Genomic DNA, 15,175 nt, shown 5'->3' with positions numbered 1-15,175 from the left:
CTTAACTGAGAGGCCACCAGGGAACTCTATCATGAGAATTTTTAAGAAGCAGATTGACCTGATTATGTTCTGCTTAGATTAGATTCCCATTCACAAAGTTATACTGACTTGATATAATGTTACAGAATCACCCTGCAGATAAATATACAATAAATAATCAAGAGGTAAGGTATATTGGTACTTGCACTCTCTTTACAATGGTTTATTATATTCTGAGAATAAGGGCTCTGCTCTTTTCATTCTCTCTTAACGAAAAAAAATCTTGGAGTTCCCATCATGGCTCAGTGGAAATGAATCTGATTAGTATCCTGAGGACACAGGTTCGATCCCTGGCCTTGATCAGTGGGTTAAGGATCCAACATTGCCGTGAGCTGTGCTGTAGGTCACAGACGCGGCTTGGATCTGGCATTGCTGTGGCTCTGATTCAACCCCTAGCCTGGGAACTTCCATATGCCATCGGTGTGGCTCTAAAAACCAAGAAAAAAAAAAATTATACTAACTTGAGACGAATTTTCCTAGGAAATGCAAGTTATATTTTATGGAAATAAGAAAAAGGTGAATGACTATTTCTGAGGGAATAGGAGATATTTCATGAACACAGGGGGTTTTCAACAGAGATGAGGTGGAGTGAGGTGGAGGGCGAAGAACAGGAGCAGAGAACTAGGAGTCAGTAGCCATTTTAGAGCATCCCAAGAAGATTAAGTTTGAGGGACTTTGTGCAGTATGCTCTGGACAGAGCAAGATGTTCAGTGGGGAGAAAAAGAAGGTAAGCTCATAAAAGTAAAGAGGCTTTAGAAATATTACTCTAAAACTAATTTGTGGGATGGACTGGTAGGGGAAAGACATTAGAAGGGAAATTTTCTAAGAGTTATTCAATGTCTCTCCTAAAGAGATGGGAGAATAGTTTAGCAGATGCCATGAATTTAACCATTTTTGAAAAGTGGTAATGTTACTATTACGTACTCTTCATAACCAAACTTTACAAAGGAATATTTGGGCCCAAGATATTGTTAAATATTTAGCATGTCTAAGATCATGAAGAAACCAGAAACTATGAAATCACAAACAAAATTCACACGTGGATATTTGTTAAGTATTTTAATCAATCTGATCAAGTATTAAATTATGTTATTAGCCATTTGATTAACTACTATTACATTAGGCTGATTTGAGAATTTTAGCAACATTATTTTTTTCTTTTTAGGGCCACACCTGCAGCATATGGAAGTTTCCAGGCTAGGGGTCAAATCAGATCTGCAGCTGCCAGCCTACGCCACAGCCACAGCCAGCCACTTGGGATCCGAGCTGTATGTGCAATCTGTGCTGCAGCTTGTGGCAAGGCTAGATCCTTAGCTAACGTTAAGGATCACTGAGCATGGCCAGGGATAGAACCCGCATCCTAACAGACACTATGTCACGTTCTTAATGGGCTGAGCCAATGGGAACTCCTAGTAAGATTTATAATATTTCAGAAAAACATTTTCTAACAAAGCTAGGAATTGCATATTTTCTGATTATGTTGTTACTAACAAGGGCTATAAGAAACAATGTTTAAATGTTTAACTTCTTTAAACTTGTGTTGCTTTTTTCTTCTGCCTTTGTGCTAAAAACACATGTGACCCCCCCCCCCCATTCCTCTGGATTCACATAGCACTTTTCTCTTAAGACTACTACACTGTCACTGTATCTTTAGTTATCCATATTCTTCATGAGGTCATAAACTTGATAAAGTCATAGACTTGGCTGTATTTGCAGCATCTAAAAGAGTGCATTGGGTGTTGAAGACGGCCAGAAATATTTATTGAATGATTAGTGTAATTATTAGAATAAATTTACGGTCTTCCAAGAAATTTTTCTAGCTGAAAAATTCTAAATCCTGAAAATAATTCTTAGTTGTTCTATATCGACAACTATAGAGAAGTTACCCAAAAAGTGAAAAGACTGGGAGATGAGATTCCATAATTGACATGCAACAAGTATAAAATATTTTAAAAGTAACTTGTCTGAACATATTTGGTAAATATCTATATTTAATATATCAACTATATACTAATAATTTATATATAATTTTGCTATATAAAAATAAGTACTCACAAATATTAAATAACCTGGCAAAAATATTATATTTGGCTAATTTCATACTAAGAAATACTACATAAAAGTGGAAAATTCAAAACTCTGTTATTAGTTTTTTTATATACACATAAAAATACTCAAATGGCAGTGGGATATACAAATTTTAGATCGTATTTGCTACAGAATAAGGAATCTAGTTATCAGATCTATTTATACAAAATTTCAATTTTATATTTATATTATGCTCACCAAGCTATAGTCTGTGGGGTCAAATTTACCCCACCACCTGTTTTTGTATATTAAGTTTCATTAGAATACAGTGACACACAATCATTTATATACTGCCTATGGTTGCTTTCCCACTATAATTTCAGAAACAATATATTTACTATCTGGGCCTTTAAGAAAAAGTTTGCTGACACCTGATCTACATTATGTTATACTTTATCCAATATCAAACAAGGTGCCCCCCCACCTTGCAAGTGCAATCACTAAAGTTATATTCCGCAAGGTTCAGCTCATTGCAAACCGGTTTATTTAATGAAGACAAAATACCAAGGAGTTAGTTTATAGCAACTAAAAGAACACTATTATAAATGAAGCATGCAGAAGAAAATATTTTTAAGAAAAATCTTGTTTTAAGCATCATGGTTGTGATATTGACACTAGCAGTATGTGAAGCAGTCAAATTACTATGAGGAAGAACTATGAAAAGAAACATGTTTTCTAGGAAGTTTATTATGTAAATGACAATTTACAACTACCCAACATAGAAAGTAGGAGCAGGGATTAAATGATCCTTTTCTTGATAGAAATACACAGTGAGAAAATTAGATGGTAGAAGTACAACCTAACTTGCCGCAAAGAACCAGAAAAAGAACAAAGTAAGCCCAAAGCTAGTAGATGGATAGAAATAACAGGAGTTCCTGTGTGGTGCAGTGGGTTAAGAATCTGACTGCAGTGGATTGGGCTGCTGTGGAGGGGAGTGTTTGATCTCCAGCCCAGTGAAGTGGGTTAAAGGATCTGGCATTGCTGCAGCTGTGGCTCTGATTCAACCCCTGGCCTGGGAACTGCCATATGCTGTGGATGTGCCAGTAAAAAAAAAAAAAAAAAAAAAAAAAAAAGAAAAAAAAGAAAAAGAAAAAAAAAAAAGAAAAAAAAAAAGACTAACAAAGACCAGAAGTGTTATAATGAAATAGAGACTAAAAAGAGAATAGAAAAGACTGATGAAAAAGAGTTGGATTTTTGAAAAGATAAGCAAAATAGATAAATCTTTTATCCACATTCACCAAGAAAAAAAAAAAGAAGACCCAAATAAATAGAATGAATAAATTTCTGGAAACATATAATCAACAAAGATTATCAAACCATGAAGAAAAGACCAATTACTAGGTGACTGGTCCTAAAAGCCTCCCAACAATGAAAAGCCCAGGATATATGGCTTCACTGGTGAATTCTACCTAACATTTGAAGAAGACTTAATACCAGTTCTTCTCAAACTCTTATACAAATAGAACAGAAAACATTTCCAAACTCATTTTACAAAGCCAGCATTACCTAGATATCAAAATCAGACAAGGGCACTGCAAGGCAATATCCTTGATGAACAGAGATCCAAAAACTGTCAAGAAAATATTGGGAAACTAAATTTAACAATACATGAAAGATTTTGTACATCATGATCAAATATGATTTACTGCAGGGATACAAGGATGGTTCAACGTCCACAATCAATGGACCTCATTAACAAAATGAAGGATTTAAAATAATGATTATCTCAACAGATGCAAAAAAGCATTTGACAAAATTAAACTTCCATTCATGATAAAAACTCTCAACAAACTGGGTAGAGGGAATGTACATACACAATAAATGCCATATGTGACAAACCCCGTTAGCATTATACTTAGCGGTGAAAAGCTGAAATCTTTCACTCTAAGATCAGAACAAGATAAGGATGGGCACTCCTGCCACTTTTATTTACTGTAACACTGAAAGTCTTCGCCAGAGCAATTAGCAATAAAAAGAGATAAAAGGCATCCAAATCAGAAAAGAAGAACTAAAAGTGCCTCTATTTGTAGAATATGTTATCATATACAGAAAACCCTAAAGACTCCACCAAAAACTTTAGAACTAATAAATTCAGTAAAGTTGCAATACAGAAAATCAATATACAAAAATCAGTTGTGTTTTTCTTTTCAGCTTCCACCATTTTTTTTTTTTTTTTTTTTTTTTGGCTGTACCCAAGGCATGTGAAAGTTTCAGGGCCAGCAATCAAATCTAAGCCACAGCAGTGACAATGCTAGATTCTTAACCAGCTAGGCCACAGGGAACTCCCAGGTATGTTTTCATACACTAACAGTAAACTATCGAAAGAGAGGTTAAGACAATCTCATTTACAACTATGTCAAAACCAATAAGATATCTAGGAATAAATTAACCAAGGAAGGTAAAAGATCTGTATACTAAAAACTATTAGACATAGGTGATGAAAGAAAGAAAGAAGTTGGAAGAAGACACAAATAAATGGAAAAATACTGCACACTTACGGATTGGAAAAATTAATATTGTTAAAAAGTCCATACCACCCAAAGCAATTTACAGATTCAGTGTAATCCAATCCCTATCAAGATTCCAACGGAATGTTTCAGAGAAATAGAACAAACAATCCTAAATTTGTTTGAACCACAAAACAGCCAAATTGCCAAAGCAATCTTGAGAAAGAAGAACAAAGCTGGGGACACCATGCTTCCTGATTCCAAACTATATTATAAAGCTATAATAATTAAAATAGTATGGTACTGGCAATGAAAACACATAGATCGATGGAACACAGTCAATCAATTTACAAAAAATGAGCCAAGAATATTCAATGGTAAAATAATAGTAACTTCATTAAATGGTGTTGGGAAAATCTGGACAGTTACATGCAAAAGATTAAAACTGGACCACTATTAAACACCATACATAAAAATCAACTCAAAATGAATTAAAGACTTGAATGCAAAGCCAGAAACCATTATACGCCTAGAAGAAAACGTGGGTAGTAATAAGCTCCCCGATATTAGTTCTGGCAGTGATTTTTTGGAATTGATACCAAAAGCAAATGCAACAAAAGCAAAAATAAACAAATGGGACTATATGAAACTAAAAAGCTTTTACCCAGCAAAGGAAACCATCAATGAAACAAAAAAGCAACCTCGTGAATGGGAGAAAATATTTGCAAAGCCAGTATCTGATAAGGGGCTAATATCTAGAACATGTAAAGAACTCATACAACTCAATACTAAAAGTAATCAAACAATCTGATTAAAAAAAGGGCAGAGAATCTTAATAGACATTTTTTCAAAGAAGACATACAGATGGCCAAGAAGTATATGAAAAGGTGCTTAATATCACTCATCATGAGGGATGTGCAAATCAAAACCATGAGATATCATCTCATACCAGTTAAAATGGCTATTATCAAAAAGACAATACAAAAGAAGTATTGGTGAGAATGTGGAGAAAAGGGAACCCTTGTGCACTGTTAGTGGGAACGTGGATGCAGCCACTACGGAAAACAGTATGGCAGTTCCTAAAGAAATTAAAAATAGAACAACCATATGACTGGGCAATTTTTTTAGTTATATATCCAAGCAAAACATCTATCTCGAAGACACATCTGCACCTCCATTTTCATTGTACTATTATTTATAATAGCCAAGACACAGAAACAATCTTAAGTTATTTAGTCCATTGATGGGTGGTGAATGGTTAAAGAAAATGTGGTGTATGTGTGTGCACTGTGGATATTATTCAACCAAAAAAAGAAGGAAATCCTGCCATTTGCAACAACATGGCAGGACTCTGAGGGTATTATGCTAAGATAAATAAGTCAGTCAGAGAAAGACAAATACTGTATGATCTCACTTATATGTAGAATTAAAAAAACCCAGAATTCATAGAAACAATGAACAGACTAATAGTTGCCACAGGTGGGAGGTAGGTGAAATGGGTAATGGTAGTCAAAATGTACAAACTTTCTGTTATAAGAGAAATAAGCTCTGGGAATGCAAAGTACAGCACGAGGTGATGGATGTTAACTAAACTTCTTGTGGCAATCGTTTTGCAATAGATACATACAGTCAGTCCTTCATATCTGTGGGTGGGGAACCTGTGGATACAAAGAACTGACTGTACTATTATACCACTTTATATACGGGAAATGAAAGCATACTTGGATTCTGATATCTGTGAGGGGCCCTAGAACCAACCTCCTGTGGATACCAAGGAACAACTGCATATCAATTCATTATTTTATAACCTTAAACTAATACAATGTTCTATGTTAATTACAGCCCAGTAAAACTGGAATGTAATAAATGGTGGCAGCAATGTCTTCAGACATACACTGAATATAAAGTATGCACAAAAAAGTGAGACTTATCTCCAAAAATTATTTTCTTCATTAGAAAAATTCAATTAAAAATGAGATGACTGAATTTTTTATATGGATTTGGTCAAGGCTCAGATACTAATGCTCTTGGAACTACAATATAAAATGGGCTTAATGGAAGATTTTCAAAAGTTAGTACATTAATAGTCAGAAAATGCCAATTTTCTGTGGTGGAGAAGGGGATCCATGTTAAAAAAAAATTCGTGTTACATTGTATCATATTATGTCATAGCATATGCTATTTTTAAAGACTGTATTTTATTTTATTGCAGTATAGTTATTTACAATGTTCTGTTAATTTCTGGAGTGTATACTGTTACTCTAATTTACATTACCCTAAAATACTGAATTATCTTATTTTTAAATAAGCTTTTGAAAAACCTCCCTGTTTAAGAACATGATACAGTTAAGATAATGAATACCTACTTGATATTATACTACAGTATAATACATCATATCATGTATTTTTACATACTATGATACATTATACCACATATTATTAACTATTTAATATACTACTATGATATACTACACTATGTTACATTATCAAGTAGGTATTAATTATCATAATATTTGTATCAGGCTCCTGCAGCATAAGGTTTCAATAACATTTTTTAGATAAGAAAAAATTCAGTATGTTAGAGTAATGTGTATTTCTTCATATACAGAAGGATGTTCTCTCAGGATTAATTATTTGTTATATTTTCACCTCTCAATCACATATGTGTTTCTACAGAGAGGAAAACTTTAACTTTTACGAAAAAACTGTACTTAATGAATCTCTTTAAGTGAATAGTAATAGTAATTATCTACTAAGCAAAATTTGGGCCAAAGGAATTCTATGAACAGAAGTCATGGACAAAGTATTGTTCAAATGAGCCAAAATAAATTTCTGCTGCAGTATTACTAAGGGGTCTGAATAATAAAATCACATCTGCTTTACTGAGAAATTCTCAACTTAGGAATTCATAAACTTTACCAAAAATTCACTCTCAGAAACAGTTCTTTCTCTCAGATTTAGAGAATCCTAGAGTCCTAAATACAATGCTACATAAAAGGCAATCACTATTTTAGTGATCAACTTTTTACTACAAAAATAATTAAGGTGAAATGACTGTCTCTAATAATGACTGTAATCATTACCTAATCAAATGAGCACTACACCTTAACACTGTTGACTATCAGAGCTGTTAGATAATTCTTTAGTTTAAAGGACATGATCTCAAATAATGAATAGTATGGGATATTTCAAGCGATTTCCGTGGATATAATTCTAAGGTATTTTGAAATATTCTGGAATTGTGAAAACCCAAAATAGAATTGTTAAAGTGTGTAATTACTAATAATAAACTGTTAATGACATATAAGACATGTTAGTTGATGATCATTCCTAGGCTTGAAGATGGCATGTTTATTTTTTAAATTTAGAGACATACTGTGCATCAGGCTATATTAGGGTAATATTATGACTAAAAATATTTTAACCATAAAGATATTATTTTTGCATTTAATACACTGCCTGAACTATAGGCGGAAGATATTTTTAAAAACTTAAAGGTTTTATAAATATTATGTTGACTCCCCACTCCCATTCCCCCTTGGCAAGGAAGAAACATGGTGATGGTAAAAAGACTGGGAAGATGACAGAGTAGGATATGAGAACAGAACTGATTCCGAGCCAATCCTGTAAAAGCTATACAGCAAAATACAGACAAAGAATAAACAGACATGAATAGGTCTTTGGATCATAACAAGAACTACATAGTTGTCAGGGTAGAAAGAATTATTAGAAACTTCAGGGAACAGTTGAAAATTATGTAACTCTTGTGCTATATACTGGTAGGAACATAAAAGATGAATACACAATTTTAATCTGCACACAAAAACCTTTTCTAACATGGTGGTAATAGAGTCTATTCACTCAACAGGAATTTAATGTGCTTTTTATGTACTAGGTATTATGCTAGATTCTAGGGATATACACATATCCCCTGAGAAATAAAATTAAATACAACAATGTCACTTTACATTTAAAATGTTCATACAAAAGACAAAAATAAATACTAGGAGTCATAAACCTATAGCCCTACCACTCAAAATTTATCAGCTTAAGGCATATTCAAAAAATTTAAAATTACCCTAGATGGAACTACAGACTCTCATATTAAGTGAAGTGAAGTCAGAAAGAGAAAGACAAATACCATAGGATATCACTTATATCTGGAATCTAATTCATGGCACAAATGAACCTATCTACAGAAAAGAAACAAACTCATGGACATGGAGAACAGGCTTGTGGTTGCCAAGGGGGAGGGAGAAGAATTGGAATGGACTGGAAGTTCGGGGTTAGTAGATGCAAACTACTGCATTTGGAGTGAATAAAAAATGAGATCCTACTCTATAGCACAGGAAACTATATCTAATCATTTGTGATGGAACATGATGGAGGATAATGTGAGAAAAAGAATGCATATATATGTATAACTGGGTCACTTTGCTGTACAACAGAAATTGACAGAACACTATAAATCAACTATAATACAAAATTTTAAATAAAGTCACAAACTATAACTTGTCAGAAAAATTTACCTGAGAGAATATTTTAAATATGGATATCAGGTAAAATATTTAAACAACGAAACGCTATAGCTCTTCCAAGAAAGGAAACGTACCATGAATTTTGGCCCTAGGAATCAATGACAAAGTATCCCGGCAATATTCAGTTTTTGCTTAGGAAAACACCAATGTATCTGAATACGTCATTTTCTGTAACTATCCAAAGACAATCCCAAGTAATGTGCACTATGAAGTAGTAATCCACAACTGGCCCTTTCTATGTATGTAATTTTAAAAATCCACAATTATGTACCTCTGCTATTGCTGAGTAGCAGAGATCTAAAATAAAGCTAAAATTGGTACATTACTGAAAAACAGTTGTTAAAGCTATGGCATAAATAAAGCCAAAAGATATCTATGTGGGATCATGAAATGAATCTAAGCACTGATGAAAAGGTTCACTTTTTATATTTGCATACATATTAATATGTGTATTTACATACATGCACATGCTTACACACAAACATCATATTCTAACAGGCAGACACACCCAGATTAGTTACTAACACCAACATATCAAGTATATACATTTGTGTTAAAGGTATATTTAGGAGAAACAGTGGATTAGTATCAAAAAGTTTATATTCACAAGCAATGAAATCATATGTGAAAAAAAAAAACAGGGGCAATAACACAGCAGTTACTAATTAAGAGCTATATTCATTTCTTGATGTTCAGCTGTAAGGATTCTTTGTTAGAACAGAGCTCAGAAAGCGAGGCTGGCATAAGCTGACAGAGGGCAGGGGAGAAAAAGATGGTCCAGATGAAGGGGACAAGAGGGTACCACTTTCCATCTTTCCAACTGACTTTTCTAAAGTTGTGTAATTATAGTCTTAAGTTTAAATATATATATAAGCCACTCCCAAATTTTCATGAAAATTATTAAAGACAATCTTTATCTAAAAGAAAACAATTATAGTGCTAACCACTACATTCTAACAAATTCTTTTACATAAACAATTCTAAAAAGAGGCGTTCAACTTAAAATACTAAAGACTATTAACCAATTAAAGCTAGAGTTTTAATTAATTTCCACAGGCCTGACTGGCATAATTTAAAATCTGAAAGCTTCAATAAAATAATACAAATATTAATGACTCAGAGGCAATCTTTTCATTTTTGAAAGACAAAACTGAGTGAATAGTGAAAAAAGCAAACATTTGAGAAGACCATCTAAGAATAAAGACAGATTAGTCATGAAAAGTTATTTCTTTGAATAAAGAGTTCTAAGTAGTAATACTGTTTTCAATGAGCTATTTTTAACAGAGAAGGTATAACAGCATTCTACAAAAATACCAATATACCTTCTATATCTCCTAATACACTGCAGTAGATCACAGCTTTCTGTGATGATGCATATGTTCTCTATCTGCAATAAGGGAAGCAACTTGTCATATATAGCTATTGAGGATATAAATTTTTAATTTTACATAGTTTAAACTATATACCAATCTATTTATATTGCACAGGCTAAATAAATCTTACCATACAGCATCATCAAATTACGTGTGTGTGTGTGTGTGTGTGTGTGTGTGTGTGTGTGTAAAAGACAATATATAAAGGAACACAAAATTATATTTTTTGTACAAACTGCCACTGTACAGAAAATATTCAAGCATTTAAGACACCCCCAGAAACAATATCACTCAAGTAACCAGAGAACTTAGAAATCATGCCAAACCCTTTTCCCCCCAAAAAAACAAAAAGACAAAAACCACCCAAACAAAAGTACCAAAAAGCCTTACAAATTGATGACTGAAGTCAATTTAAGAAGGTTAAATTCCATTTCCTATGACTTTTCCATAGGAAAGGGCAAAACTATGTATTTAAAAAAATACATTATTCATAACTACCTTCTCCACAAAAAGATGAAATAACCTTTTATATGACTTCCTAAACTGTATACTTCAAACTCTTAGTGATAGGTCTCCAAGAAAACAGTATTGAGACACTGGATATTCTTAAAATAATTTATTCTAATCATTAATTCTAGTCATTCACTTGATTAGAAAGCAACTTTCAAAACTAATGAAACAATTAAACAGGAAAAAAACCTTTTCTCTGTGTACCAATAGTAAAATCACAACTATGGTGAGAAGTTCAAGTAGAGTGGGAAAAAAGAATTTTCACGGAAAACTTTTTATCTACATTACTGTAAATAATTCACTGTTGTTTTATATAAAAGTTTTATTTTCATATAGTAGTATTTGATTTTTGTAAATTTCCCTTTCAGAAAAATCCATAGTAACCCTAAAAATCAAAAGAAAACTGATTAGAATACAGATGACAGAATAAGTATTCTTACCTTTATTTGATTTTGATGGTTTATTCTTGATAGGTTTAAGGGAACTTCTTGATTTATCCTCTCTATCTTTAATAAGTTTCTGAACATCATCCAAAGACAGTTTTTGCAGAACAACTACAGGCTTAGCTCCTTTATTTAGATCTTCAACTAATCCCATTTTTTCTACTTTGTCTTTCTGCTCTCCTTTCATTTCCATTTTCTTTGTCTCCTGAGTAACATTGCCATCTTTATCCCTCTTGATTTTTGGAATGACAAAATTTTTCAATGCACCAGACCTGCCCCCCAACAAATAACTTGGAAATTCTGCCTTATTGTCAGGGTGCGTTTTATTACTGTCTATTTTACTCTTGTTGCCTTCTGTCCTTTTGTCATCTTTACTATTTGGTGATTTAAAACCAGGCTTATCAGGTCTTGATTTATTAGAATCTCCTTGTTTAACACGAGGACTGTCAGGTCTTGATTTCTGCTCCCCAGAAGACAGTCTTTCCCTTGAGTCCCCTGATTCATGTCTGTGTTTTCTTTCTAGTTTATCAGGTTTTGAACCATCAGATTTAATGCCATGTTCATTTCTACTAGAGGATCTCAATGTTTCTGGTCTTCGAACCCTAGATTGATCACCTCGATGTCGCTCAGATTCACTCCTGTCATCTGACTTTTGTTTACTATCATGGTCACGTCTTAGTGACTCAGAAACAGATCGCCCATCAGGTCTCTGCTTTAAGGCTTCAGCTCTTTCTGATTTTAACCGAGGTGAATCGGATTTAATATCCTGTTTATGTTTAGACATTTCAGGTTTTTTCTCTGTTGATGGTTTTCCAGGATCCCTCCTATTTTCATGTCTATGTTTTGGTGTTTCAGGACGACCTTCATTTTTTTGCTTTGGAGTTTCAGGTCGGCCCTCACCTTTCTGCTTTGGAGTTTCAGGCCGTCCATCGCCCTTTTGCTTTGGGGTTTCAGGACGCCCCTCACTCTTTTGTTTTGGAGTTTCAGGTCGGCTTTCACCCTTTTGCTTTGGGGTTTCAGGTCTTGACTTTGCTGTTTCTGATCTACCATTATTTTGTTTGTTGTCATTTGGTTTTGTGTCAGACAGTCTATTTTCATTCTGTTTAGGCTCGGCTGTGGTGCTCTCATTTTGCTTGGATTCAATCGTTCTGCTCTCATTCTGTTTAGGTTCTTCTGTTTGTATCTCAATTTTAGTATCTAACTTACTTTCACTAGATTTTGTCTCTACCAATCTGTTTTCATTTGGTTTAGATTCTGCCAATCTACTTTCATTTTGTTTCATTTCATTCTTTGAAAGCTCAGGATCAGACTTTTTTTTAGGAGTCTCAGGATGGTTTTCTGGTGTAGATTTAAGATTTCCAATAATATCTTCCTGAAGAACAGAAATAGGTGCATCATTACATTGTTTGATTTCTTCAGGCTTTTTTATGGAGTCTGAATCCTGAGTTACAGAAGCCTGAGAGTCCACTCTTCCTGCCTGATGAAGATCAATGCTAACCATTAATGCTGGCCTTGACCCATTTCCCGTAGAACCCGTCTCCTGAGAAGCTGGTCTATTACCTCCTGTAGCACCCCCAGCCTCCTGTGGGTAAGAATCTTGTTTTCTTTTTTTCAAAGGCTTATCTGAAATTCAAAGATAAATATTCAGTATCAGTAATAGACAAATATTCTTATCTTATTAAAAACCTTATGGACTTTGACTAGTTTCTAAAGTCACAATGTTTTTCAAATGTGGTGAATGCAAATGTCAACAGACATATATAAAATAGTAAGCACGAATGGCATAATACTTTTCAAACAAGGTTTGAGGAAGTATTCATGCTTGCTGTACCTCAGTAGGTATTAGTGACTATAGTAAAAAGATCATTTAAACTGCTAAGCTAGTAAAAACTACAAAGAGCTCCAAATCTGCCCACATACTAAACAGGAAATTAAACTTTTGCCACAAGTAAGAGAAGTATGGAAAAGAATAAAACCTAAAATAAAATAGAAATCATGCCACTGAAAAAAAGGTGAATGAGGAGAGTAATAAAGAAAAAGAAAAATTTAATAGTTTATTATTAATCCAGGATTCAAATTCTTCAAGGTGTCAACAGCACAAATGGAATTTAAAAGCTAACACACAGAAGCATATTTAGATAAGGAAAATACAAGTATAGAAATGAGAAGCATATAATAAGAACTTTTTAGATAAATCCTATCTCAAGCAACTTCAACTGAAGAAAAATGCTTCAGCTCTTCAACATAAGGTCTAGGGGGTCTATATATTGGCTCGGTAAGAAATAATTTACAGTATTCCACAATATAAAGACAAAATACACACAAACATAAATCTATCACTTTAATTAAATGTCATGGTATTTTTAACAGCTAGGTATTTCTGTGCATGATTCCACTTGACCCAAGAGGCTCCTAAGGTCATTTTCTATAAACTGAATCTCCAGTTAGGTCTTAGGAATTATAACGTGATTTACAACTATAACATTACAGCATCTTGAGATTTTTGTCTACTTTAATAACACTTGCTGAATTGCCTGGCGGTTTTAAAAGTCATTTTAAACATTTTTTTCAGGATAACCTTTAGATTCTCTTACGGTATTCATTAATGTGATAAAGTATCTATCATTTAAGCAAACAGGATCACAAAGTGAAAAGTCAAACTGACCACCAAAAAAACAGCCCCTTAATACTTTGGAACAGAGTCCTGGAAAAAAAGATTTTAATAGTAATGATTCTTTTACACACCAAAGTTCCATCATTTTGTTTTCAAAGTGAGAAGGAGCAGTCCCTTCCAGCTTAAAATCCAATTAAGTATTACTAAAACTTACTTCAGATATTTGCCAGTAATTTTTTTTGTAGAACTAAGCAATTCTGCTTTTTCAGTGATTCAGAAATCAAATCATAACATATGCTCCATTTGCAAAATAACTACATGATGATAATAAAGCATATTATCATTAAACTGTTTCCCCTAGTTAAAAGTAATTCAAGAACTTATACGAAGCTTTCTGCATCAACACCTAAGAAAAAAGCACTCAGAATGATACCTTATAGAATTTTACTTTTGAAACTTAGGCCACACAAAATAATCTTTATATCTTCTCATAAGGCACAACAAATAACTATCATCTAAAAAAGAAGATGCTGGAGTTCCTATCGTGGCACAGTGGTTAACGAATCTGACTAGGAACCGTGAGTTTGCGGGTTCGATCCCTGGCCTCGCTCAGTGGGTTAAGGATCTGGTGTTGCCATGAGCTGTGGTGTGGGTCGCAGATGCGGCTCCGATCCCGCATTGCTGTGGCTCTGGCGTAGGCTGGTGGCTACAGCTCCGATTAGACCCCTAGCCCTGGAACCTCCATATGCTGCGGGAGTGGCTCAAGAAAAAGGCAAAAAGACAAAAAATAAATAAATAAATAAATAAAAATAAAAAAATAAAAATAAATAAAAAAGAAGATGCTGTATCACCTTATACTTATCTCTTAAATTTTTATAAGCATTTAGAAAAAATTTTAAGCATCTATAAATTTAAATAGTGTAATCTAATCTGATTTTTGTATTCTTCAATTAAATATGCTTTATAAAGTCATTAAAATGGAAACCTAAGCATAATTAGGAACTATAGTAACACAGATCTCCTGCATCTGAAGAGTTCTCTTCAGAGATCTGTGGCTCATTCTTTTACTGATATGAACAATCTGTTAAAAGAACATTCAAACGTCTTGAAGGCTAAATTTTAA

General features: G+C 33.5%; 1 protein-coding gene and 1 long non-coding RNA gene across 9 annotated transcripts in view; one reads left to right on the top strand and one right to left on the bottom strand.

The window, feature by feature from the left end:
- Positions 1-15,175, bottom strand: part of NIPBL (NIPBL cohesin loading factor) — a 212,276-nt gene that overhangs the window by 77,167 nt on the left and 119,934 nt on the right. For 6 of the 8 annotated variants that reach the window (XM_085002054.1, XM_021076590.2, XM_085002053.1 and 3 more), the window contains one exon: positions 11,436-13,061. The exons of the other annotated variants lie outside the window; for them this stretch is intronic. In XM_085002054.1, coding sequence (XP_084858180.1) covers positions 11,436-13,061 — 1,626 coding nt within the window. The remainder of the gene's footprint in view (positions 1-11,435; positions 13,062-15,175) is intronic. 8 annotated transcript variants of the gene reach the window in all.
- On the top strand, positions 4,288-14,652 carry LOC146395503 (uncharacterized). Its single transcript, XR_014831180.1, has 2 exons — positions 4,288-10,952; positions 11,140-14,652. It is a non-coding gene; the product is annotated as an uncharacterized LOC146395503 (long non-coding RNA).

The sequence above is a fragment of the Sus scrofa genome, chromosome 16 (assembly GCF_054392235.1).
Source record: "Sus scrofa isolate SSC_HxYL_T2T_F1_AM1 chromosome 16, Sscrofa_HxYL_maternal_Yorkshire_Landrace_v2.0, whole genome shotgun sequence".
NCBI classification, from domain to species: Eukaryota; Metazoa; Chordata; class Mammalia; order Artiodactyla; family Suidae; genus Sus; species Sus scrofa.
Note: the sequence above shows the minus strand (reverse complement) of the source record. Positions and strands in the feature narration are given on the sequence as shown.